This window comes from Ambystoma mexicanum, chromosome 3q (genome assembly GCF_040938575.1).
Source record: "Ambystoma mexicanum isolate Mex_15411 chromosome 3q, UKY_AmexF1_1, whole genome shotgun sequence".
NCBI lineage: Eukaryota > Metazoa > Chordata > Amphibia > Caudata > Ambystomatidae > Ambystoma > Ambystoma mexicanum.
The window spans coordinates 127598869-127626730 of NC_090926.1; the positions used below are offsets into that span (position 1 = coordinate 127598869).

At 48.9% G+C, this 27862-nt stretch overlaps 1 protein-coding gene across 6 annotated transcripts in view; it reads left to right on the forward strand.

Annotated features, from left to right (window-relative positions):
- The window catches only part of MAP3K12 (mitogen-activated protein kinase kinase kinase 12), a 533632-nt gene that overhangs the window by 348636 nt on the left and 157134 nt on the right, over positions 1-27862 (forward strand). For all 6 annotated transcript variants that reach the window (XM_069653287.1, XM_069653291.1, XM_069653290.1 and 3 more), the window contains 2 exons: positions 12373-12531; positions 18315-18423. In XM_069653287.1, the coding sequence (XP_069509388.1) occupies positions 12373-12531; positions 18315-18423 (268 nt within the window). The remainder of the gene's footprint in view (positions 1-12372; positions 12532-18314; positions 18424-27862) is intronic.

Consider the following 27862-nt stretch of genomic DNA (forward strand, 5'->3'; position numbering starts at 1 on the left):
CTTCTGCGTCATGGCGACAACAACCGGGCTCCAAACTGCCTCTGCCCGCTGCCCACACTACCTCACTCCTCAGGCCTGGCTCCACAGAGGGGAGCTCACCCAGCAAGGGACACAACGCTGGCAGAAGGGCGGCAAGCGGGCTCCAAACTGCCTCTGGTCTGCCACCTCACTGACCTGGTGCTCCCTGCAGAGCTGCAGGCCCTCAGCTCGATCTCAAGGCACCCTGGTTGAAACATGGGTGCAGTAGGTGACGTTTGCGGGGCAGGCTACCAACTGCTGCCACCTCCCGCCATCAGTGCTTCACTGCATCCCACTCCGAGCCAGCACCTGCCAAGGGGTCTTGTCCACTGGGGAAGAGAAAGCACGTCAGCCCTGCTGCAGCCCCTCACCAACGTCCGGGGCCTGCTCCAAGCCAGGGCCTTCTTTGTTCTCGCCCTCCTCGGTGGGCGCCAGGTCTCCAACCCAACCCCTGGCAGACCAACGGGCCGAGACAGCCACCTATCCTCCTCACAGCTGCTGCAGCGACTGTATAGCACTAGCAGCCATGGCCTGCCTCCACAGCCACCTCGTATCAGAACACCTCAGTTTCCCGCTGTTCGCCTGCACCGGCCGCCTGCACTGCTGGCACCTCTTCCTTCACCGAGGTGCTCCATACTTCATTGACACACTGCGGGCACACTTGCAACCACTCAGGCAGCATGGCAATCTAGTTATGCAGGATTAATTGGAGCTGGTGAACAGAGCTCTAAAGGAGACCGCCACTCTTGGTCAGCTTGCGAGGGCCACCCACGTGATAAAGGCACATGCGTGTACACATTTCTTTGACGCACTCCTGCAGTTGTTATGCATAACTTGCATACAATTAAGATCCAAAGAAACGTCTATCGCCTTTTTTGTGCATCAAACATTGATGATGTACCACAAGCTCTCAGAGACAGGCCTGCACGCGGCTGCGCTGCTACCAGAATGGCAGGTTGGACCTAAGACAATGAGGGCGGGCCTTGTCCTTCATGCCATACCCCATCTAAGCGGAAATGCACCAAAATGTCGACCTCGTAACTGCGACTACGCAGTTATGGCGGCTTTGGTGCATTTCCTTTTACCGACTCCCATTAATGCGCCCAAGCAGAGCAGGGCTTGCCGGGGTGTCCCCCGCTTTCCTTGGGCACAGTAACAGGAGTCGAGGGTTGCGGGGTTGTCCCCTGCTTACCATTGTATTAAGAGAGGGACAAGAAAGTAAAAAAAATATATATATTTCAAAAACCACCCTGCAGTATCGGCTCCGACCCACATAAGTGGGAGGAACTGACGCCGCATGGATAGCAGCGCACACAGAAGGGTGCTGTCGTAAAGGTAAGTGGGGTCGAGAGGACCGAGTAGGGGAATGCGGGCCAGTGGTAAAGTGTTCTATTTGATCACTGCGCCGCGCAGGAATTGGCGTCAACATTTTCATCGGCGCAGTTATGGGCGGCGCAATGATCACATAGATTCGTTTTAAGCCACAGGTAATTGCACAGATGGAAGGAGCAATGTATGCGCTGTGCAATGTACAAATGCACATGCATGTAATGCTTGCAAAGTTTGAGTCCTATGTCAAGAATGAGTAGCTCACCCAGACCTGGTTCTATAATTGTATTCTGCGATTTGTTGTCTTGAATTTATATTGGAAAAAGGAAAGATAACAGAACCAGAGTGCAAAGAATAAACGAGGACCGGGTGTTATGCTCGCACAATTTGAGAGCACTGGGAGACAATTAAAAAAAGTAAGTGGTTATCAGCAGTTTGAGGGCAGATTCCGTTTACCTTGACTTGAAGTGATCGGACAAGCAAGTGGCATAATATGACAAGGAACCTGACACTAGTGCTTTGAAGTTGGATCGCTTAGCACTAGAGTTTTAGTGCCATCCCTCTGCCCACAGAACGTCAAGAAAAATTGAGTGCCATTAAATTGAGTGATGATAATCTTATTACAGCACTTAGAAGCGTGAGGGGTCTGGCATGAGGCGGCTAATAATAACTTGGCATTGTTATTATTTGTATTATTAGTGGTAATATTATTACTGTCCTACTCTACACTGCGTGGCGCCTTTAATCATTGCAAACTTTGGATCCGCCAGCTCTTTGCGCTCCTGCACTCGTGCGTCCATGCTTCTAGTTCTTTTATAAAAGCAACACTGGGTGATGGTGTCTTACGCGGCATGGGGCCTCTTGTCAGCTTTGCCCTGGAGGCCGGGGCCACAGAGTGTTTAAGCTGCTCTTCCTCTCAACACTGCCGACAGTGCCTAGTAAATTCCACCCATGTTGAGAGCAGTGAAGCCCCAGCATTCCTGCGCGTGCTGATCAGCACAGGTCTCCCCACCCAGCCCAGCAGTACACCCCCTCCGCTTCCTCTCTCGGTGGGCTGGTCTAGACCCACTCCTGCTAATTGGCTGTTTGGGCTGAGAGCGAGCATGGTAATTAACGCGGAGCAGCCCTTTCATTACCGCGACGCTTCTGCTCGGGAGCAGCCGGGATCCGGGCCCCGACGCCTCGCTCGTTGCCCCGGGAAACACCGGCCGGGCGGGCAGATGGCAGTTGGTCCAGCCCCAGTGTGGGATTCTTTCTGCCCCCGCATCTGCTGCTAGGGATAGGCCTGGCAGGTGCTCTGGCGCTTGCGACCCCTCTCCCTGCAGCTCGCTTCGTGCCCGGGGTTACTGCCCTCTTTCCAAATGTCGGTGCTATACTGTGCAAAGAAGATTTTGCAGACCAATCAAAGCCACTTGGGGTGACCAAGGGAAACGCAGAGCTCCCAGACGTCCCGGTTTTGCTGGGACTGTCCCGGAAATTGGAGCTCTGCCCCCCTTTGTCAAGATTTCCATTGGAAACTGCAGTGGTCCGGGTTTTTGGTAGTAGGTCTTCATAGCTGGCAGGCAGGAATGCACAGTCTCGCACAGAAGAAATGGTGCATTTTACAACTTAAGATAGTGTTAATTTGTGATAAATTAGTGATACATTATTTATAAAATGTGTTTATTTGAACAGTAACACTTAAGCCCCCTTTCTGCTCCAACCACTTCTGAAGTGTAGTGCCTTTACTGCCACTTTTAACCGTTAGTCCTACGTTTGTGTTAGTTGCCCTGTTATCGGTTTTTAACTTTTTAAATCTAGTCACCTTAACTCTGCCCAATTCCGTTCTTTGCGTTTTGGTAGGTGTATGCTCACCTTTACCATAATAAATGACAGACGACAAATCCCAAAATGCAATGTTAACACCAGGCCTGTGTGAGCTGCTCGGACATGTCCCCAGAGCAGTTTCTACGCCAACATGGGGCCCAGGGTGGAATACGAGAATGCACCCCCATCCCCACCCTGACTGGCACATATCACTCCCAGACTACACCTTGGTGTCGCGCAATAAACCCCCTCATGAATATCAATACATTATTGCTATACATATACACATAAAGCTGGCTTTAATACATTGCAATTCAAGTACTTTAGAGAAGAAATCTAATGTAAAAACACAGCTGTTGCTGCCCAAGTAAAACGTTTTTCTGTCACCTGCGCTTAGGGAAGTCTTGCCTGAATGCATTTCCAAACTGTCCGTAATGGCACACTGCAGTGTAAACAGCCTGCCACGGTCTGAGGGGCCACTGACCACTGGCCCTGTGTTGCAGGCATTCTGTTCGTACCACCTCACTTGTATTTCGCAAGGGGTAATACTAGACCAGCCATATTAATTATTTTCCAATGGAAGGTTATCATTCCAAGATGGACAGTCTGGTACATTATTTTTGTACTCTATCAAAATACCTCTGAGAGCGTGAAAGGGGACAAATAGCACCAACGAGTGTTCCTGTCTGATTTGCATTAAATCACAAGAGCATTTCAGGAATATAACAGTGGTGAGATATCTCTATATTTGATAAACAAGTCTCTGATAAAAGGGTTGTATGTGTGAATGTATTTGTATTTGTATTTTATTGAATTTATATAGCCCTTTAATCCAAAGTGCTTTACATGAGAACAAGCAAAAATACAACAAGCATGAGATGACAATTGAATCACAACTCGAAAACAGTATAAGGAACAATTTACAATATTGCTGAGGTGAGGAGGGAGTAGGGAGGGGCATAGGTGTGCGAGGGAATGGTAGGTATTAGTGGAGGTAAGAGCGGAAGTAAGAGGGAAGGCAAGAAGGAGTGAGGAAGAAGAGAGGAAAGAATAAGACTAGATGAGAGCAGGGGGTGGGGAAGAAGGAGGTAGAGAGGATGGAGAGGGGAAGGAAGAGCAGGAGTAACAGGTGAGGAATGAGTGGGTAGGAGAAGGAGAGGAAGCGAATGGTGTTGGGGAGGGGAGTGAAAAAGATAAGATTTTAGAGAAGAGCGAAAGGAAGGGAGCGAGGAGTTGGATAGAGCGGAAGCGGGAGGGGGCGCAGGGTGGTGGAGCAGAAGAGAGTAGGAAAAGATTAGCAGAGCGGAGAGAACAAGAAGGGGTATAGAAAGTAAGAAGGGAGGAGAGGTGGGGGGGCAAGACAATAGAGAGATTTGAAAACATGTCTAAATACATAACAGACACATGAATTGGTGTTCATAATACAGACCCTAATATTAAAATGTTTGTAACCATGAACCATACATACTCATTCGGACAGCTTACGTTTTTGGATGTGGGTATGAAATAGCTGCAACATCAGCCAGTCAAATGGGGTATAAGGGCTCTTTTGCTTCTTGTTTCTGGAGAAATTTAGATGAGGAGGGGCTGGGTTTCAGTGTGAGCATGTCCTGCCCGAATAAAGAAACATCTTTAGGAATTATATCTATAGACAGGAAAGGATAACCTACAAGAGACACTCAATAAACAATGCGCAGAAAGGATATACAGAAAGGATTGTATATCTTACAAACTTTAGCTTGACCAGTAATAAGCTGAAGTGTTTTGAACAAAACCAGATTCTAATGCATGGTAAAGGGTCCACAGTTCCTCAGCCACTACCTCCTCACAATTACGCAGGCCTCATTGGTTATATCTGCAAAAAGAGAAGGCCTGTGGTCTATCTAACAGAGCTGGCATTAGCAGCTAGTGAACATCATGGTATAGCGGTTAGAAAGAGCATTTGGCCTAGTGGATATACAACTTGAGGCAACTTCTTTCATTGCTTTGTGTTCCAATGTGCTATTTTATGGACATGGGACACATCATACAAAAACAGGTGTATGTGGTGTTACATAGAGGATCACCACATTGAAACCATTGACCAACAGGGTGGTGACTTCTGCAGCTTACAAATCATTGCTGCACACATATCAATGCATTTATTCGCCATGGACTATTGTCTGCATGGTGACACACAATGAACCCAGCTTTCCTAATCAAGGTGCCAGGCCACATTGAGGCGCCATCTGGTGTGTGCGCTAAGCAGTGGATGGCTTTGTTAAGAACCTTAAAAGAGCTTTGATGCTAAGCGGATGCATTTAGTCCATGTCCCAAAGCAAACACTAGAATAACTAAAAAGTAATATGCAAAAAAAAAGTGTTGGTGTGTCAGATAAAAAAGGCATGAAAATAAAGAACATATAGTTTGAAACGTGTTCTGTTTGGGGCGTTTATTCTTTTGGAAGCAATAATGTGTTGAGAAATGGCTCGTTAAATCACTTATACATTACCCCCACTTTAAAGGCTCGGTCAACACAAAGGGCAGGGGGCACAGGGTGTGTGTCTCCAGAGCATCTCGGAGGCAATATGCATTCCTTTGTTTGTAACCAAGAAATGCTTAACATTTTCTCTGGCGACTTAGGGGCAGCAGTCTGGGTGGGCCCCTTCCTGCACCCCGGCCCCTTCCCACCCCCTTGAGCGATTTAGATGCCCACCTCAGGAAACGGGGTTGCATGGCCCAGTACAACGAGAGCTCTAGAGAAATCAGAGCTGCCAAGTGACCAGGCACCAGGTTTTTACTCAATAGTACATTGCATTCTGGGACTTTTTGGCTCCTCTTGTATACATTTACGAGATATAGCATGCCAAGTCCTACGTCCTAAAAGAAACAGAGCTGACTAAAAGTATCATGTATGATATCACCTATTATTAAAGCCGCACTGGGTAGCTCGCTCTATACAAATGATGAATACTGTATAATAAGTTTGGGCTATATAAGCCGAAACTATTAAATTCGAGTATGGATAGGGAGAAATGACATAGGAAGAGGCGCAGACAGCTTGCAGGTGTTGGTTTCGTTATGTGCCCACTCATTGACTGCTCATGGCCATGCTAATCCATTGGCCATTGCCACCTAGTTCTTGCCCCTCCTCCCCACAAAACACCTCCTCATGGGAACTCTTTGAGCTCACTTCAATCAAGCCATACCATCAAACGTTGCACTTGAAGTGCCTGACAGTGTTTTAATTGGAGTTGTAAACCCAGTACTGGTGTAATACAAATGTCTTACCAGGTCTGTCTTCACACACTCTATTTATTGCACTTGGCGCAACTTTCACTGAAGTCCTGTTAAAGCAAGCATGTTTCCTGTGTTGTTGTGAAAGGTGTTTGCCTTTCACAACAACACATGAAAAATGGCCCAAGTGATGACATTCTTATAGCTTTGTTGGAAAAATACAAAAGGTGTGAATGCTTTAAACCCAAGAATCGTTGCCAAAATATTCCCAGTAGAGAAGAGTTCCAATGCTACTGTAGGTGTTGCTAACGTTTCATGTGGTCATGTGGACTAGTGCGTCGGTCTTCGCTCGGGGAACCAGGCAGCCCGGTTCGAATCCCCAGCCCTTGCACTCTTGTGAACACAAGTACATTTTTAAATTAAATTTAAATAGAGCAATCAAACTTGTTTTTACGCTCGGCCTCAAAAATACACAGGGCGGATGTCTCCCCCCCCCCAAACTCCCTCCGGTGGGAGGGGGATGATGTCCACCTGCATGTAACCTCGACTTGTGCCCCATCTGTAGGACTCTTTGTGACCTGCTAACCTTTAAGTGCAAAGTTAAAACATTACTGTTTTAATTCCCTAGTGCCCTATCCTTCCTACACAGCGCTTATTTGTCCATTGTGGATTTTTTAGTGCTACAAAAATGCGATAGAAATACTTTTCAAACCCGGCCAGTTATGTGAGCTGAAGAGTCCCTTGCAGAAGGTCTCTGGAGCTGCCATAACCCTCAGTGTATGCAGAGGAAATCCATAAGCATGTGGACCGGCAGGAATAGGAGATGCATTAGGGTGCAACTTTGATCTTGGGCAAACCTTTATTTTATGAACTCTTTAATCCCCTACTGGGCAGATTAAACATGACATGTAATACATTTAAGAAATATAGCATGCTGCATTGTCATGATTTAAAATGAACCATATTGAAATCATTTACTTACGCTGATGATTCAAAGGTCACTCTAATACAGCCTTTTTTCTAAAAGTGACCACTGATTTTGGGCACCACCAATAATTTTGCGATTCTTGCTCCCATGATTGGAACAAATCCATACGAGTGTAAACCATCATACTTCATATACTATATAATAAAAGGCAGATGTATGTTTGTCCGAAGCCGTCATGCACCTGCCTCGCCTGTTACCACCGCTAGACGGAGCTGTTGCCTTATGCATGCAATAGTAAAACTTAAGTTCATCTTTCAGGCGAACAAAATGTGTATTTCAACAATGATAACATACAATTAGCTGCAAAAAAGTCCCAAGACAGGGATATCACTTTGACAGCCTACTTCAAGTTACATACACTAAGAAAATATATACATAAAAAAACATATAAACACATTCATTTGATTAAGCTGCTGAACAGAAATGTAACAAAAACAATGATGGGAAACCTCCACCCAACACAACTTTGGCCCATGAACACAGGCTTTTGTACTAGTCAGAAGATAATTTGCTTTAATAAAGCACTGTTGACCACTATGTTTCTGAGAAGGTAGTTGTAGGAGATGCCCAAATTACCCTCTTGTAAATCCTGTTAAGTACTGACTAACGCTACTGGCCCAAGGGACTCGAAGATTGTTTTCTTCCCTTCATCTACAGCCAACAGGGATGGAAATAGAAGAACGCATTATTTGATGGGGCTAACACAGTCAGTAAAACTCAATGTTTAGAGGGGGGTGGGGGAAGGAAGGAGGAACGCTCGTGCTAGGTCTGCAAGCAGTGCATAGCTCATTTTTTTTCATTTGAAGTGTAGACAGCTCGGTCAGTGGCTTGCCTGGTTTTACTATTTAGTGGATCCACATGCACAACTGGGCAGTTAAGGCTTTAAACATTGTTTGCGCGCATGCAGGGTGCCTTTACCAGTACCAGCCACCTGGAGAACCCAGAGCAAGACCACACTGTGACGACAGGGCAGGGGCTGATGAAGGTCCTTGGTGGCTACTTGGGTGCAGTCACCTGCCCCAATTTGCTGGTACTATGTGTGGGGATCCCTGCACTCTTTCAGAGCGCCTGTACAGACCAGTCAAGGCCCCAGAAGGAAGGATAGCTCAGGGGCAACAGGTTTGTCTTAGAAGCAAAAGAACGCAGCACATCACAGATTCAAATCCCGATCCCGCGCTTAGGAACCATTCGTTGGTAAGTGCGTTATAAAAGAACAATTATAATAATGATAACACAGTCAATAGATGTCCACAATTTCTCAGCGATGAAAAGGGAACCATCCACCCCCTCGCCCCCCATTTTGTGTACACTGCCTTCTCCCCATCTGATATGAACATCTGCTGCCACTAGTCCAGTCTCGATCCAGGCTTGTGGGGCAGCTGTTGGCTTGCCCACCATTAGGTGGGTAAGGATGCAGGTGGTATGATTAATCCGCTGATGGATGCTTGGCTGCCCCTTTACGTCCTGGCGCCAGCAGTCTGTGGCGCGCTACACTTTTGGGACCTCCTTTGGCGCTCCCGGGAGGGCTGCCCTGGTTAACGAAACGGCAGGCGGGAAAATGACGCACAGTGCACATGGTACTGGATGTGGGGGAAGGAGTGAAAATTAACCACTGAGCTGCTGGAAGAATATTGAGGACATTTCCTAGAGGATTTTCTGAGTGCACTCACTAATTCAGGCAGAGGAGAACTTCTGTACGGACAACAGCACACAAACCAAAAACGTGGCTAATTGGAGTTTCCCCGTTTGCTTTAATGGTACGAAACTGGGGGGGGTTGCGTTCATTTGAGCAAAGACAAATTCAGCAAAACGAGGCAGATTGATTCCATCCTAGTGGCACGTTGGGACTGGCCCATAGGCAATGCCTGAAGTGCATGCCCAGCAGTCTAGCGTGGGCCCGTGTTCTTGTCAAAATGGGCACTTTTTTTGGCAATGTGGGCCATTTTCATTAGGTACTTCACTATGCAGCTCGTAGTTTTGAACAGTGTTACTGAAAGCCTATCCGTCCAAATGCAGAATTTTCAATACATTTGACCAACAAACTGTCCCATGGGTGCTGCTCAAACAGTCTGTCAGAAAAGGAATATATTGATTTTTGCAACTGTGGGCCACTTTTCTTTGTTGCCCGGGCCAGTTTTATGCCCCAGTCCGAGCCTGCCTAGTGGCATCGGTCCCAACCTGGCCTACAGAGCACTAGGGCTAAGCCTGAAGGGCTGGTCGAACAAGACCGGGTGCCCCGGTTCTGAGAGACCGTGTGGGCCAGCTTGATCATTCTGTACACTGCGCAGCTGGTCATTTTGCCAATGCCACTCACGTAATATGCTTTGAAATTCAATGTTTGCTACAGTTTCCTAAATAATTTCATGTGAAATGTGGTAACCTACAATTTGCAAATGTGGACCACTCTTATTTTGATGTCGAGCTTGGGTTTTGTCGACCTTGAGGGGCTTCTAAAGTCAATGTATGCATGTGTTCCTCCATCGCACTGGACTCCCGGCCCATTGCCTCTCCCACGCAAAATCACAGGCATCCCTTGCACCGCTCCTTTTTCACAAGGGTTCCCCCCTAAACTTAGCCAGCTGTTGGCGAAGTTTGGTGTAAATGTGGCGCACATTGATACACAAGGCTGATGAGGATGCAATTCCATTCTTCTGCTCTGCTCCCCACTTGCTTAGTGCGCTGCCCTCGGCCCCAGAAACATGATCTTTGCTGATGTTATCACTTGGAAAGTTACAATTTGCAGAATTTTCTAGTCACTACGAATCATGTGCAATAACCAGCTTTGCAGAATATGGCGTTACCTTAAATCCTAGATCACCGAATTTGGGGAAGGCACATGTTGCAAAAGATCTTTTTTGTCCAGGTGTGGAAATTAGCAATTTGCCAAACTGGCTGACATGTTTCCACCAAACCAAAAGTCGCTTGGGGATTTTGGTGACAATCACAATGCCATCTGCACCACTGGGAGTAGTTAACAATCAAGTAAAAATATGTTTTAACAATAAAAAATAACTGTTTGGTAATAGATATGTTTTGCCACTATTCATGCACATTACAAGATACATTTTTACCTTTTCAAATCAGGCAATAATATGGCGTTAACAACCTGTTTCAAGGGCTGGAACAGATGGTAACGGCCCAGCAGGCCGAGTTAAAGGCCCAAGCGAAGCAAGGGCGTTAAACGAGAGCACTGGGATGTTACTACCCATTCCAGCCCTTGGAACAGTTTGTTAATGCCATTAGCACCTGTCTAAGTGTTGGGACAGCGCTAATACCAAGTATTTGCTTTCTTTGTGGCATCCCGTTCAAGGAGAGAAAATACTGTTCAAAGATGGCCAACATGGAATGGCGAGGCAGAGCTCCGTACAGAGCCCCTCTTCCCTTTCCATTGCGGCCTGCCGGAGCAGAGATAAGGGAGCGGCCGCAATGAGACGATGGGGGGTGGGGGGAGTAAAGAAAAGAAAAAGGGAACAGAGGGTAGAGGGAAGATAGCGGGTGAACCGGCCATCAGACAGCTTAGAACAAGGGCTGAGATTGCCAGTTTCAGCTCTTGTTCCTTGCTTCCTGATTGGCCGGCTCCCCTGCAAAGGGTGCTATAATAGATTTTGTTTCTGTGGCACTACATGTACTACTGAACCCAACATCCCCATGAAGAAGTGGGATCAAAGATGGGGGACAGGCTCCCTATGTGCCTGTTTACTATTTTTGGTTGTCAGTATTTGTACTCCCTATTTTAATTTTTGGGGAGTATTTGCCTATTTTTAGGGAGTAAAAGTGACTGATGCACCCTAAATCTGTAGGGCTGGGTGAAGGTGTACTGCATCACAGGTTCTCGGCAACTTATTCAGCTCTTCGTTCAATTTCACCACATTTAGATGCAGTGCTCACAGGTAAGGGTGTGACTGGCAGCAGGTCCTTTCATCCTTGGCTTCATGTGCAATTCTGAACTGGCTACACACACAGGCAGAGTCGAATCAGGAAGTCACTTCCTGTGTACAGTGAGCCGCACCAGGACCTGGGATCCATGCCGGTTTCCATGTCTTTCCCAGCAAACATGCAGGAAAAGTCGCACATAGATCTGCAAAGGTGGCCACCATGCTGGAAAGGGTTGCTGTCACTGCCCATTGATTTGCGTCGATTGCTCACAGGCAAACCTTGTAAATAAAACCATGCCATGTCAATTTATTTGGCGATGAAATAGGGTGCTAATCAGTGTTTTAAGTGGGCCGAGCTGGGCCCCGGGCAGTCTCCAGAAAGGTTTTGCGAGCCAGGGCCGACCGGCAACTTGCCCCAACCAGCCGACACCTCAGGCAGCCCGTGTAGAGGCTACACGGTTACACGAGCGGCCTGCAGGTGTCAGCACTTCGGTTTAGAAAAAAGAAAAGGCATCGCCTTTTCTTTTTAGTACTGACTCCTGCAAGCAGTAACCGTGCAGTGCGGGCTGCCTGATGTCTATGTACTCGAGACAGGAGGACTGCCCAGCTCTCCTTTTGTTTCCGAGTAACTAGTCATCACCCAGCATGAATGCTTCATGCTGGGTGATGACTAGTTACTCTGAAACAAAAGGAGAGACTGGGCCCTCCAGCCCTCCTCCTGTTTCAAGTACAGACCTTTCATTTAAGGAGCCTGTGGTTAAAGCCGGCTCCTTGAATGAAAGGGCTGCCTGCTCGTGCGAGCTTGGGCACACTGGTGTCACACCTTTTGGTGTGCCCAGCTTCTTCTTTTGTTTAAAAGGAGGGGATGGGCGCAGCAAAGGTAATCATGGTAGTGTGCCCCAGCTCCACCTATTTTACCAGCTGCCCAGGCCCCCCCCTCCCTCGATTTCCCATCCCACTTAAAGCACTGGTGCTAATGGGCAAATGCACGAATAACAGAATGATGCAGAATCTTCGTCAAATTGTTGGTCTTGGGCCCGCCTATGCGCCTCGGGCCCAGTGGATGCCCTATGCTCTGTGCTGTTATGAGCAGTGCTCCTGAACTCTTTCCTTTAACTCATGCACGCTCTTCTCCTCCAGGTCCTTTGGAGTAGTCCTCTGGGAGCTGCTGACGGGCGAGATCCCATACAAGGATGTGGACTCTTCTGCTATCATCTGGGGAGTGGGAAGCAACAGCCTCCACCTGCCGGTCCCCTCGAGCTGCCCCGACGGCTTCAAGATCCTGCTGCGCCAGTGCTGGTGAGTGCCAGCCTGTCACTGCTGTCTGTCTTCATATGCAGCCATAGCTTATGGGCAAGCTGGGTACATGCTAGGAATCTTCACACCTGTGGCACATATGTGGACCCAGTCAAGCTTCATATTAGCATGGCAACGGGCTCCATGTTAACCGTTCTTGACCTTTCACTTTGTTGATTCTGGAGTTCTAGTCCTTCTGTTTCTTGTGGACATCGATAGGAAATATGTCTGTTCTTATGCTTTATGCCCAATCTAAACAGCACAATCTTTTGTGGCAATAATGGAGAGGGTGCAAATGTGGCTAACAGTTTATTCCATACCCCCCGATTCCCCCTCCCCCCTCTCCCCTTGATCCTCTGGCATTCAGTAGCATCTATCCCCCTTACTCTCTCGAAGGTTCGCACCGGCGTTTGTGCATCCTTCACAAATGGGGGAGCCTTTGTGGTGCAACCGATTAAGCAGCCAAGGCGTGAGGATCCAGGCTCTGGGCCTAGTCTGGTGCATCCTGGGCTAATCATGCGTTACAACCTATCCCTTACAGACCCTAACCATGATGTCCTTGCCATCTACCTAGGAAATGAAGTAGTGGGCACCTGGTAGTGCCCTACAACGGGGTGACAACAATTTCAAAAGTAAAAACTGGGATAATTTTTCAAAGAGGACACTGAATGGTGAACACATTTTGTAGACCGGAATGTATAAGGTCACAGATTTCCCTCTGCCATTCTTAATTGTATGCATCTTCTATTCCTTACCCTGCCAATTATACAATTCCCGTACAGTTCCCTCCTTTCTAAGAGACAAATTTGAGACATTTAGCGGTTTGGCAGAAGCTTGTCGGGACAGGGGGACATGTTGTGAAAAACCAAGATTGTCTCGTAAAAACAAGGACGCCTGGTCACCCCACCTCCAGCTCTGCCTCCCACAAGACACTTTAACTCTGGGCTCTCTGGGAAAATGTATCCATTGGGGTGTTCTTCATGGTACAGAAAGTGCCCGTCTGCAAACATGAATTGCTTGCTTGGGACGCTCTGTCCTAGTTCCGTTGCCTCTGCGCTCCCTAATTAAGTTCCAATTCACCTGCAGACCCTCCGAGGTTCTCCGATCCACCACATGTCTCTGTCACTCCTGCTCCTCTGATTCCACCACTCCTGCCACCCGGTCACTCTGGCCCATACATTCCTTATTATTGGCCCTGTGGACCCTATGCAATCCGACTGATCACTGTGGGATGTGGGTCTGCTTGAGGGTTATGTCTTACCCACGGTACTGTCCCTGGTCAAACCCTAAAGCCCCCCCCCCCCCGCCCGTCTTAGTGTTTACTGTGACCCCTTGCGCACCTTCTTGCTCTCGCTGCTCCCAGTGCTCTTCGTGCTCTGTCTGCACAGGAACTAGTGCCAACGGGCACATTTTAGCTGCTGACCATAGATCTGCCCAGTGCTTTAAGTGGGTTTAGAAATTGAGGTGGGGGCTCTCGTTAGGGTGTCTGGCCAAGTATGGGTGTGCTTAGGCCACGCCCCCTATCAAGAGCCTCCTCGCCTAAGGGGTGGGGGCTGCTAAAAGAAGCAGAGCTGGAGCGCACTGGCATTATTACCTTTGTTGTGCCCAGCCCCCCCTTTTAAACAAAAGAAGGGGCTGGGCTAGGGTGACCAGATTTTAAAAGTAAAAAACCGGAACAGGGCCACTAACATAAAAGTAGGACTAATGCTTGAAAGTGGTTCTCAAGGCACTACACTTCAGTAGAGTTTGGAGGAGATGGGGGTTTAAGTGTTACTGTTCAAAGAAACACATATTATAATTCATTTCTCACAAACTACCACTATCTTAATTCGTACAATGCAGTATTTCTTCTGTGCGAGATTGTGCATTCCTGCCTGTCAGCCATGAAGACCAACTGCAAAAAACCGGGACCACTGCAGTTTCCAATGGGAACATAATCTTGAAAAAGGGGGACAGAGCTCCAAAAACCGGGACGTCTGGTCACCCTAGGCTGGGCACACCAAAGGTGTGACACCAGGGCAGCTCACACCCAGCAGGCAGCCTTTTCGTTCAAGGAGTCACGTGGTGCAATGCTTTACCACAGGCTCCTTGAATGAAAGTGCTGCCTGCTGCTGATGGCTCTACTCTAAAACAGGAGGCGGGCTGGACTGCCCAGCTCTCCTTTTGTTTCCAAGTAAACAGCCATCAGCCAGCGTGAGGAGCCCAGCGACTTCATGCTGGGTGATGGCTATTTACTCAAACAAAAGGAGGGCTGTGAAGTCTAGCTCGCCTCCCGTTTCAGACTACAGAGCCATCAGGCAGCCTGCACTGCACGGTTGCACCTGCTTCTTACAGGTGTCCGCACTTCGGTTTAGAAACCTTTTCTTTTCTTCTAATCTGAAGTGTTTACACCTGCAGGCAGCTTGTGTAACCGTGCAGCTGCTACACAAGCTGCTTCTGGTGTCAGCATGGCTGGGGCTAGTCGGGGGTGGGCCCCGGCAGGACCCCGGCTCGGGAGCCTTTTCCGGAGACTGCCGGGGCTCGGCCCCGTCTAGCCCGGACCCACTTAAAGCACTACTTCTGCCTCTGAGCCACTTAAGCTTGGCAGATGTCACCACCCACGCCTCTAAGGGTGTACACACAAGTGTGCACTTACGGAAGAATTCACACCTTTAGTTTCTGAGACTCTACATCCCAGTGCGTCCGTGAAATGTATTTCCACAGGGATTCCAAGAGGTTACATCCATAGTGCACTCGAGCAGAGCCCGCCTTAGGGGGGGTGGGCCGCGCATCCGCCCCCGGGGCGGCATGCCCCCCACATCCCAGGGCGCCATTAGCCCCATGCCAGGTCGGGCCTGGAGTCTTTTAAGGGCTCCGCCCGAGCTGGCGTAGTGAGAAAAGGTGCGGCAGTCGTTGTTTTGTTATTAAAAGCACCCGCGGCGGTGGGGGGGCATTTAATAACAGTAGGGTGCTGATGCAGCATCAGCACCCTATTCACGTGATGATTACCTCCCTGCTCCAACACGGGAGCGAGGAGATTTCCATTGGAATAGGACGCTCATGCGTTATGACCGTCCTATTCCAGTGGTTAACCCCCTGCGAGGTGCCAGAGCAGGGAGGGACAAAACAAATGTGGCGCTCCTGCCCACTCGCCCCCCACCCCTGCCGCGCATCTCCCCCTGTCGACCAGGGGCATGCTGGGAGGTGCGGGGGCGCTGCTACCTGCAAGGCCGGCCCTGCACTCAAGCTGAGGTCTCCTTTCCGGGACGAAATTATGAATCCCTGGAGAATCGATCCATTTAAAAAATGAAAGTTTCCCTATCTTCTCCTTTGCCTCACCCCTTTTAACCTTTACCTCCCAACACCCATCTACCCTTTGGGGGGCTGTCGACATTTCTATTAAACACCGATTTTCTTAATATGGCCGTTTTTGGTCCTTGTACTAATTTTTTCCCGAACAAAAGGGGACACCCCCAAAATCTGAGGGCCCATCTCGAGTGCAGCATTAGTGGTGGCACGCACTGGTGGAGTTGTGCTAGACGTCAGACGCAATCATTCACCCTCTGGTTTACAGATGCTGGAATTCCCAGCACCGTGGTGTGCCCTTTCTAGATAAAGATGCACAGACACACGCTGGTGTACTCATGCTAGACCGCGGACCGCACAAACACACAGTCTCTGCACACTGCTGTCATCTTGGGATACCTCACCCACACAGCTTCCCTCACCGTGCACCAGTACTAGAACTTCACACGCCGGTCCATGCATGGTAGAATGTACACATTAAACAAGAGTGTGGGAGCAACTCTACTGAAAGCGACCATGGGTCAAATACCCTGGTCTATGCCTTTTCTTCCACTCCGGAGGGTATGCAACCACGTTCTAGCTCACTGCACCCTTCTGTCCCCCCCCCCAACTTGGGCATTCCAGCTAGGCAAGTCTGGTCTGACCAAGAGTACCAACCACCACCCCAGAACGTACAGCCTCATACTCTGGCGTAGCATGGAGTCGTCATGCAAGGCCTCGCCTCAAAGCTGCGCACACTGGTGCACTTGTGCACCACCTAAGAGTTGCACACAGTACCCGTTCTAGAATGCATGCCCATAATACACTCACTGGCACACACCTACTGAGACCTCACACACAGTAGTGTTAGAACTCCTCCGCAACGATGGAACTCTCGCACGCACATTGGTCCACTCCTGTTAGGCACACTGACTCCCAGGAGCCTCACACAAGCGCACTCGTAGAGTAACCTACACTCACTGCCAGCGCTCACACACGGGTCACACACCCGGGTGCACTCCAGCGGGGCCCACACGTAGAGTCTAGGCTAGGGGGACCCACACACCTCCCCCGGTCTCGGACCTGCGCCCCGGCCCTGCACACACTCCAGCACTTGCCTTCCTCCAGCCTCCGCTTCCCTGCCATCGATCCCTGGGCCGCAGCCTGACAGCTCTGCTGACTGAGGGGAACTGGAACGGGCATCGATTTTGTGCTTTCATATTTACTGTCTTTTCTCATCTCGTTAATGACGTTTTCTCATCAAGTCTATGCGATTCCCCGTTATAGACTCTGGCTGGGAACCTTAACGAGCTCTACCAATGCACCTTAATCCGATTCAGTGGCACCCAGGGAGAGCCCTGTAAGTACATATCGGCACTGGAAGCTCGCAGCAGCGCAGCCTGCGCACTTCAGTCCCTGAACTTGAACCACAGAACATTCACTTTTCATATGTAATGCACCTCGGTCTTCCAGAAAAACACTCGGTGCCATTTTACTATAGGAATCACACAGAGGACTCCAGCAATTCACCAAACTAGTCGATATCACACTCAATATGTGAGAAACAAAGTGGGATAGTTTAGTATGAGACTAACTAGATGCTCAACATCTTCTAGCCAGGTTACCACAACCCTTAAGCCAGCTGCTCGAAATAGAGGCTAGTCAAATGGGATCTTCGTTGAAAGTTGGTATTCCGAAAAGCCCGAGTTACATCACAGCAGAGCCGACATGCTCGCATTATGTAACTCGTACTTTTCGGAATTTCGGTGTCCCCTGCTATACATTTAATGTATGCAGGGGACACCCCTGCAACCCCGTTAGCCCATAAAGGTGACCGATGGGAGCGGGGGAACACCCCCGCTGCCCCGTTCGGCATTATGGGCTACGATTATTTTTACCAAGCTGATAAAAGCGCATTCGTCTTTTTATTCATGAGCATTTTGTCAAAACAGTCAAAATGCTTGCCTGATCTGCCTCTGGCTCACCTATAAGTAGCGTTGGCCAGGCTCCAGACTTAACTCCAGTAAAGACTATACAGACCTTGGTTTCTCCATTCAAAACTGTAATACAGGTAAAATATAAAAAAATGTGGTATCCAAAAACGTTTGTATAGAAAGAGCACTTGTATTACCCAGGCAGAACCAAATGGGTTGATGCCTTACACATTTTCAATTGAAATGTGAGCAGTGTAATATAAAAGACGTCAATAGCCCCCATATAGCCCCTGGGTCTTTTAGCCAGGACCTGTTCCACTTGGAGGTGTTTATCCAGTCCTGTTTTTTATGTGAACTTTGACACTTGTACTGGATTTATAATTGGAAACCCTGAACTACAAGTCCCAGAATGCAAAGATAAACTGGGATCTGAAGCAGAAGAGGTATGCTGGTATGTGTGATATTCTAGCATTGTCACACACACAGTGCGCTTCTAGTGCAGCCCCTTACACTACACCATTGCTCGCATCCCGCGTGATGTAGCTATGCATATTTTTAATGATTTTGGGGATTTTCTTTTAAAATCAGGAACAGCAAGCCTCGCAACCGCCCATCTTTCCGGCAAATCCTGCTCCACCTGGACATCGCCTCTGCAGATGTGCTCTCCACTCCGCAGGAGACCTACTTCAAGTCGCAGGTAAAGACTGAATTTAAGGCTCACCCTTTTTGTATGTCTGACCCCCTTCCCCTGCAGAATGTAAAATGGGCCCCCCGCTGCACACTGTATGATGTAGCACCTCCTAGCATTGTTTTTTCCAAAACCTCTGTCTTGTCCATCTATTCTATCCCAACATGTCTCCCTTCACCCTATGATTGTCCTAATCCCTCCTCCCCTAAGACATTTCCCCAGTGCGTTGTCCCAGTCTCTCCTCCTGTCTCCACACCCTCCCCCTTTTGGTACATATCCCAGCCCTTTGTCCTCCCTCCAGCACCTCCAAATGGTAAATCTCATCCTTTTTTCCTGCCTCTGACACGCCCACTGTGCTATATCCTTCCTTCTCTTCTGATATACAGTAGTGGAGCTTTAAGTGGACCGGGTCCCAGGCCCTGGGGAGCTGCCAAAAGACTCCCCAAAGGCATGCCCGTTTTGGCCCAAATACAAATTTCATCTCAATAATTCTCCACTAACTTCGGTGGAGAGCTTTGAGTATTTGCGGATAACTTTTGCAAAAAATGAAAAATGGGCCAAGCTAACAGAAAAAAAGTAATCTAATAGCGGCTAGACTAACCAATGCCGTGGCCAGAGTCTCAGCGCATTTTGGAGGGAGGTCTGTGTCCTCAGCAATGGTGGTGCATAGGACATTACCTTCGGTACAGAATTGTGGGGCCACGCGCCAACTGCTTCCCTACAGATGAGGGAAAACAAATTCATCAAGTGTCTCCTAGGGCTTCCAGCCAGTGCCCCGTCTGCCCCAGCGGCCTTAGAGCTTGGCCATGTAGAAAAAATAAGAGGCAATATCTACCGTGGTTGAAATATGTCAAGCAGCTTCTTATGACCATAGCTCTTGATTCCCTGTGGCATGATCATTTAAGTATACATTCACAATTGAAATAATTGTTAAAGATGAAAATATCATGATTGGGTACTAGGCAAAAGTCTGGGTATATGCTATATGGGCTGATTATCTGCCATCTATATGGTGGTTAAACCTGACATGGCCATGGAGTCTTATCTCAACTATACAGCAGGGAAAAAGAAGAAATGTTTGCTCACAAAATATTATCTAGGTATCCTCCCGCTTGTGAATTTTATAAGACACTGGTGAAAGGGACTTTCTCCATATTGGCCAGTATGTCCCACCATAGTCGAAGAAGCACATTTTCTCTTCTTTTGCCCATTGTACAAAAAACAGAGAGTCGGGTGGTTGACTAATCTTGCAGGTGACTAATCTTGCAGGTGACTAATTACACAAGAGAGGCTCTCATTGTTATGAAACTGTTAGAGATCAACTGGATGTATTTCATAGGTCTAGAAATTTTGATCTGTGACACTCTTCAACCCTAAACTGTGAAGAGAGAAAGTGTTCATGATGTACTGAGCAATTTAGAGCTCCCCTGATTACTTTATCTTTTTTTGCGCAAAATGTTATGAAATGTGATTTTATCATGTTTATTTATATGTGTGTTTGATCTGCTTTTACGGGGAACATTCGAAAGAAAGCTAATATTGAATTGAATCGAATTGTTAAAAACAGCAGACCTGGATCCATTCACCAAAACATGCTCCTTTGCCTGACCATATAATGCATGAAAGAATCGCATAAAAACAGGGCCAAAGTGAAGTTTTCCCAATATAAATTTTAAATAAGTCCAATTAACATGATCAAACGCTGCGTCTACACTCACAGCCATTAATGGTTCAGGTGAATTTTTATTTAGATGAATCACATCTATAACTTCTCGCATATTGTCATAGCTATACCAACCCAACATAAAACCAGACTGATTACCATGAATAATTCACGGCTATATTAAACTCAGTCTGGTCGCATAGCTTTTTTGCCAAAAGCTTAACATCCACATTAAGCAGTGACATGGCCTTATAACTAACATATTTCGTCTTATCTCTACCCGGATTTGGAATGAGTGTGATCAAGGGCAATTGCATGGACTCCAATTGCCAAGTAGACGTCTAAAAGAATGGGGCATGATAGATTACTAAATGTGCTGTAAAATTCAATCAGGAACCCGTCAGGACCAGGGCTTTTATTCCTTGGTGAATTCTTTATTGCCCCCAGCAGTTCCTCTTCAGTAGGCTTTGCATCTAAAGTCTTACTACTTCAATGTCACTTAAAACAGGTAAGTCAATCCTTTGCATACACTCCAATTTGTCAGCTTCGGTACCTGAGTCCCCAGCCTTATACAATTCTTCATAAAAACCTTTGAAAGCTTCCATAATAGACTCATTTATAATCAATACTACATAATTGTCGCTGATAATGGACATAATACTCTTACTTTCATCAATCCCTTTAAGCCTAAGTGAGCCTGCCTTCTCACCAAATTCCCAATATGATTGTCTAACATAAAGCAACGCTCTCTCTGCCTTTTCAGTCAGCCAACAGTCCAATTTCTGCATAGCTTTAAAATGCTTGTACCCTATGCTCCTCCGATGAATTCTCACAATATTCTTTTTCTACTTCTTTCTAGGAACACACTAACTTTTCCTCTTCGCATGCTCTAATCTTTTTGAGATGCAATGAAAGACTAATAATCTTCCCGTAGCTTTCAATACTTCCCAAAAAACAAAGATGTCCACTACTGAGTTTTTATTTTCATTTATGTAATAGGTAACTTTCTCTTTGATAGTTTCTCTAACTGCTGTGTATGTTAGCAAAGTGGTATTGAACCTCAAACCTGCGTCTCTCTTCACATAAACCAATGAACAGACCAAGGACAAACTGATATCTGCATGATCAGAAATGGCATGATCAGAAATGGCTATACTCCCAATTGAGGAGTCCAGTACATTAAGGAATCTCTTGGAAACCAAAATAAAGTCAATATTAGAGGAGGTATTATGGCAGTTGGAATAAAAGCTACCTTGACTAATACTAGGATTCTAGATTCACTATGGATCTATCAATTCCCAAGTCTGTAGCAAATCCTTTTTGGCTCTGGTTCGAACTGTGACTATTTAGGAGGAAGTTCACTAGTCCTAGGTTTATAAAATTGCAGAGAGGTTTTGTAATACTGCGGTTTCTATTCAGGTCATTCCAATCTTTACAAACTGTGATTAGTCAACCCCCGCCTCCCCCCATGTCTGAGAAACATTCATTAGTGGCGCTTTTTGAACTTGGCCCGGGCTCGCTCCGAGCCTCAGTCATTGGTTTTTCTAGGCAGGTGGCTTTGTTTTACTTCATACTTTTAGGGCTGCTGTGAATGCTATTACCAATTCAGCTTGTCTTTAATGGTGTGGCACAAAGTCCTCTTAGTCAGATCTAAGTGTATTTGTGTAGATCAGGGTTGCAGCCAGAGCTTTAAGTGGGCTGGGGCTAGCTAGATACTGAAATGATTAGTGAACCGGGCTGTTCTTCCCGCCATTCTTGATTAAAATGTGCAGCGTGGCTCATGCATAGGCAGGGCACCCCAATGCGAATTCCACTCTGCTAATTCAAAGGAGTTGGTGCCAGAGTAGTCCTGAAACAGCAGGGCGGGTGTCTGCCTCAATGACTGTCGGAGCGCTGGTAGGGTAGAGCAATTGATGCCGGCACCTAACATGTCTTAGCCCTTCACTCATGGACGGAGTGGGGTGCTGGATAGGCCCTATTATGTGTCCTCTGTATTTCTAGTACAAAAGAAACAGGGGAGTCTGCTTATTATCAGCAGTGCATTTAAAACCTGCATTCGTGCTTGAATAGAAGTATGAATGCTTTGCCAGTAGAATTTGAGGGCAGCAAGCTGCATGCTGTGTGAAGCATGTGACTTTATACATTTTCTTGCGCTGTGTCTTTAAGACTCTTCAAGATGGAAGAATGCAACTACAAATAACCATTTTCATCTTTTTTCTCAACACGTGTGTATTGTGATCTATTCATTGGAAGGTGGCTTTGTGGGATCATTGTACTTTTCCTGACCAGATATAAAGTAAAATACTGTAGCACTGGGAAGCCAAACATTAACACACAGCTTGAAAGACAAAAGGTCGAGTGCCTAGATTGTAGCCTGGGCTCAAATCCTGGCTTCATCAGTGTGTGACCCTGGGCAAGTCATGTAATCCCAATGTGCTATAGCTGCCAACATTGTGTGTCCCTAGAGGTTATCCAGTGAGCAGTAAATCCTATTATTATTATTTTTTAAAGCTTGTGTCATGCATTGCTAGGATGTAGTGTAGCATTGCCAAAGCCCACCGCGGCTTGCTGGACGGTGAAAATGTTTTCTCAGTTACAACATATTGCCTAGATAAACATTTACAGGCCGATTCATGGAATTAATGTGCGCTGAAAATATCGGCGCAAGCGTGCTTAAACGTGTGAAAATCGCAGTGCAAGTTGAATATCACAGGGAAACCAGCGCACATCTATTCATGGAAGTCCGTGCGCGAGTAAAATCTGGGATGTGCGCTGAAAAAGTGTGCGGCGCACGCCGCGCACAGGTCATCTAACGGCGTGCGCTAAGGCCACAGCGAAAGCGCACATAACAAAAGTAGGCGGAACACGGGGCGTGACACGTGGAATGGGGAACAACTCGTGAAAATGTGGGCGTCACGGGAGAAGTACAGGAGGCAAGTGCGCGGAACGCCCACACGCTCGCCTACAACACGTATTCATGGAATCGAATAGGGCAAAACAGCGCACAGGCAAAGACGCGCACAGGCCTAAACACGTCCGCCACACGAAGGCAGGCGGTCGCGTCCCTGCGCATGAAAAAAATGTGCGCCAACAAAAAGCAGGTATATACAGCTATGTAGAATGTCCCATACTGTGGGCCTCTAGGATAAATGACGTGCAAAGGGGTACGTGACAAACTCGGACACCCGCTGTGTGAAAAATAGCGTGTGCGTGTATTTTGGGGGTTCGCGTTCAGTTTCACATGCGATAGGCCTTGGTCGAGCGGGGTACGTGTAAATCTGGGGTTCGCGGGAAGTTTCACATGCGATTGGCCTGGGTACGTGTATTTCAGGGGTGCGCGTGCAGTTCCACACGCGATTGGCCGGGGTACATGTATTTCAGGGGTGCGCGTGAAGTTTCACATGCGATTGGCCTGGGTAAGTGTATTTCAGGGGTGCGCGTGAAGTTTCACACGCGATAGGCCTTGGTCGAGCGGGGTACGTGTAAATCTGGGGTTCGCGGGAAGTTTCACACGCGATTGGCCTGGGTACGTGTATTTCAGGGGTGCGCGTGAAGTTTCACACGCGATTGGCCTGGGAACGTGCATTTCAGGGGTGCACGTGAAGTTTCACACGCGATTGGCCTGGGTACGTGCATTTCAGGGGTGCGCGTGAAGTTTCATACGCGATAGGCCTTGGTCGAGCGGGGTACGTGTAAATATGGGGTGCGCGTGAAGTCTCACACGCAATTGGCCTGGGTACGTGTATTTCAGGGGTGCGTGTGAAGTCTCACCCTCGATTGGCCTGGGTATGTGTATTTCAGGGGTGCGCGTGAAGTTCCACACGCAATTGGCCTGGGTACGTGTATTTCAGGGGTGCGCGTGAAGTTTCACACGCGATTTGCCTGGGTACGTGTATTTCAGGGGTGCACGTGAAGTTTCACACGCGATAGGCCTTGGTCGAGCGGGGTACGTGTAAATCTGGGGTTCTCGGGAAGTTTCACACGTGATTGGCCTGGGTATTTGTATTTCAGGGGTGCACGTGAAGTCTCACACGCGATTGGCCTGGGTACGTGTATTTCAGGGGTGCGCGTGTTTCACACGCGATTGGCCTGTGTACGTGCATTTCAGGGGTGCGCGTGAAGTTTCACACGCGATTGGCCTGGGTACGTGTATTTCAGGGTTGCGTGTGAAGTTTCACACGCGATAGTCCTTGGTCGAGCGGGGTACGTGTAAATCTGGGGTTCGCGGGAAGTTTCACATGCGATTGGCCTGGGTACGTGTATTTCAGGGGTGCGCCTGAAGTTTCACACGCCATTGGCCTCGGTACGTGCATTTCAGGGGTGCGCGTGAAGTTTCACACGCGATTAGCCTGGGTATGTGTATTTCAGGGGTGCGCGTGAAGTTTCACACGCGATTGGCCTGGGTACGTGTATTTCAGGGGTGCGCGTGAAGTTTCACACGCGATTGGGTCTGGGCGAGCGGGGTACGACTCACCGTCTGCCTTGCGTGTAGAAGAGCGCGTAACCAACACCCACCCGCTGTGAAGTAATAGCGTGTGAACCCCAACGCCTGGAAAACACACGCACAGCACCCAACGAAAAGCATGTACAGGCCCGTGCGCGATACGTCACAGACGCGCTTACGCGCTGAGGGCCTTTGGTCCAATGAAATCGCGTATGCGTGCTGACGCGCTTACGCGCTAAGGGCCTTTCCTCGAATTACATGCTGACGTGCAAGAATTTCACGTGCCAAATCACTCCGTATCAAGCTGGCCACGCGAAAACACACAGAAGACCACGCTCCTGCCCAAAAGGCCGAATGACTGCCCCCCAGAGCCCCGAGCAGCCTCCCACGAGCCATCTGCTGCTGCCTGCCTGCTGCCATTGTGCCCTGCCATTTTGTGCCTGCACATCTGCCAGCTGCAGGGGTCCAGTTGTTGTGTCCACCCCTGCTGGAACAGAAGACTCCCGACTGGTATACCATCGCTCCACAGCCCAGCCCCAGGACCCAGTTGCCCACCCACGCCTGCCTCGGGGGTCGCCATGTAGGGGCAAACACCATCTGAGACCACTGGCGACCCCCAGCCAGAGGGGCAGAGAGCCACCATCTTCAGTCAGAAGGAAGTTGGTGTCCTGGTGGAGCTTGTCCTGGGGCATTATGATGCCCTCTTCGGATCATCACGCGCCAACAAGGAAGGACGGGACAAGATCTGGGATGACTTTGTGGTTGCCATCAACGCGGAGGGGGTGGCAACCCGCAACATCAAGCAAGTCAAGGAGCGCTGGGAGGACTTGAGGTCCAGGACCCTCTTAAAGGCCCGGCGCCTCGTGGAGGGGGGCCGGGGCCGCATGAGTACCATCCAGCTGAGGGTCCTGGAACGCGTACGCCCATCGCTCCACGCCCAGATCCTTGAGAGGCAGACCCATCCAGAGTTGAGCGGTAAGTGGCCAGGCATTGCTGTGTGAGACAGGGCATCTTGCAGTTTGCTGGTTGTCTGATACTTGCCTGTATGTGTGACATAGGCCATGTACGTATGTGTGTGTGCAGGGACATCATGGTCATGCATGTGAGACCAGTAATGTGTGAACCACATGCTTGGTGCATGTGTTTAAACGCAACATGGGGAGCTCTATGCGGAATGGACACATGAGAGCATGCCAGTCTCCGTTCCTGGACATGGGTGGGGGTGAGGGATGGGTGCTGATGCCATGTACATGTATGGTGTCCATGTCTGTGTGTCTGACCTGCGTGTCTGTGACTTGTGAATGCCATGGATGCATGATACATGTCTGTGACAATGTTCAGATTCACTGATGCAGCCTAATCATCCTTGTATCCACTGTGTCTGGGGTGTACGAGGCCTGATGGATGAAACTACGATGAAGTGTGTGCATGTGATAGGCATGACCCATGATGCATGTGAGTCTCAAACCAACATTGTATGTTTCATGAGTCCCTTGGACATGTATGCTAATGTCCATAGCATGTGCCATGCCTGTTACTGCATGTGTTTTGCCTGCACTGACCCATGTGTTGTGGAGGGACATGATGGAAGTGATGTTTGACAGTGCCACTCATCTGCTATTGCTTCCTGTCTAGGGGACCATTGTACAGTACCCTGATGCTTGTGTTCTATGTCTCCCTCTACACAGCGGCAAGTGAAGAAGAGGGCGGAGACGGCGCTGTGGAGCAAAGCGGCGGGGATGCCCCCACAGCTGCAGCGGAAGGGGTGGGTGAGCCCCCACAGGGGCTTGCAACGGTGGGAGACGGTGTGGAGCCATCCAGGTTGGTGGTTTCCACAGAGCAGGAGGAGGCCGCTACTGAGCTGCACATGGGGCCTGGTGGGGGTGGTACCACTGGTGCAAGTGGTGCAGTCCATGGGCAGGGGCAGGAGGCAGCACAGGTCGCTGTGGAGGGGCCTGTGCATGTCACTGTCCCTGACACTGTGACTGCACCACCATGCACCAGCAGGGATGCCCCATCCCAGCCCCGTTCGCAGGTAGGGGGGATGTCCATGTCATCTGACACTCCTCTAACTGCGGACGAGGGGACCTCTGGCCGCATGAAGAAGGTCCTGATTGGTGTCGCGTTGCGCACGGGTGTCATTCGTGATGACGTGCGTGCTTTCCGGGGGGAGCACGCACGTCATCACGAAGAGCAGCGTGCCAGCGTGGCCCAGTTGGGAGCGACCATGGTCGGGGGTTTCGTACATGTGTCGGCCACTCTGGCGACCCTCTCCTCCTCTGTGGAGGCTATGCGCCAGTCGTTCTCCATGCCGTCTTCCGGCCCAGATGCCACCAGGGTCCCCTGTGGACCTGCCCCGACCAACGCAGCCAGCTCGGTGGGGATCCCATCCCTGCCACAGTCGGGAGTCGGAGGTCCAGCAGGGGTGGACACACCAGCAACTGGACCCCAGCAGATGGAGGATGTGCCAGCATCATCGGGCAGGACACGTGCACGACGGCGTCGGTGGATTCCATCAGCTTGGATGCCGTCGTGCTGGCAGAGGCAGTTGCGTCGGAGGCAGCGGCAGGCTAGACGTGGGAGGCATCATGGCTCTGGGCCATCTACATCAGAGGGGCAGGCATCGGCCGGAGGGCAGGAGAACCCTGGAATGGGAGTGTCTTCTGTGTGGCAGCGGTTGGGCCAGCAGATAGGTGCGGAGCGGCGGCCGGTGGAGGAGGTACGGCTCACAATGGTCAGGGCAGAGAACTCCATGCGCAGGGCGCTGAGGCGGGCTGAGTGCCTCGAGGGTATTCGCAGGGAGTTGGAGCTGGACACCGCATTATCCCTGCAAGACCTCGGGGCCAGTGAACATGCCCGCCTCCAAGCCATTGATCAGGAGTCCGATGATGCCCTGGCCCATGACATCAACCAGTGAGCCGTTGGACTTGCCCGCCGCCATTGTATATAATTCATTAGTGTTAAGTTTCCGTTCTTTTTTTCTTTCCTTTGGGGCGCATGGACTATGCCCCACATTTTTATACATAGTTGTTTCTTCTGTAGGATTTTTTGTAGGTTTTCTTTGGACAGTTGGGCTCATGGACCCAGGATTTCATCCTTGTAAATAGTTGGAGTGTGCATTTGTCGTCTTTTTCTTTTTTGACTTTTCCATGGAGCAATGAATTTTACTTTTTATTTTCCCTTGGATTTGATTTTTTAAACTGTGACTTTGGACAACATTTCTTTTTGGATTTCTTTTGCTTATGTTTTCTTGATTTTCATACTTTATCGGACATGGACCATTTCATGTCATGATATGTGTTTTGACATTCACTTGCACCCATTGTGTGTGTGTGACGGAC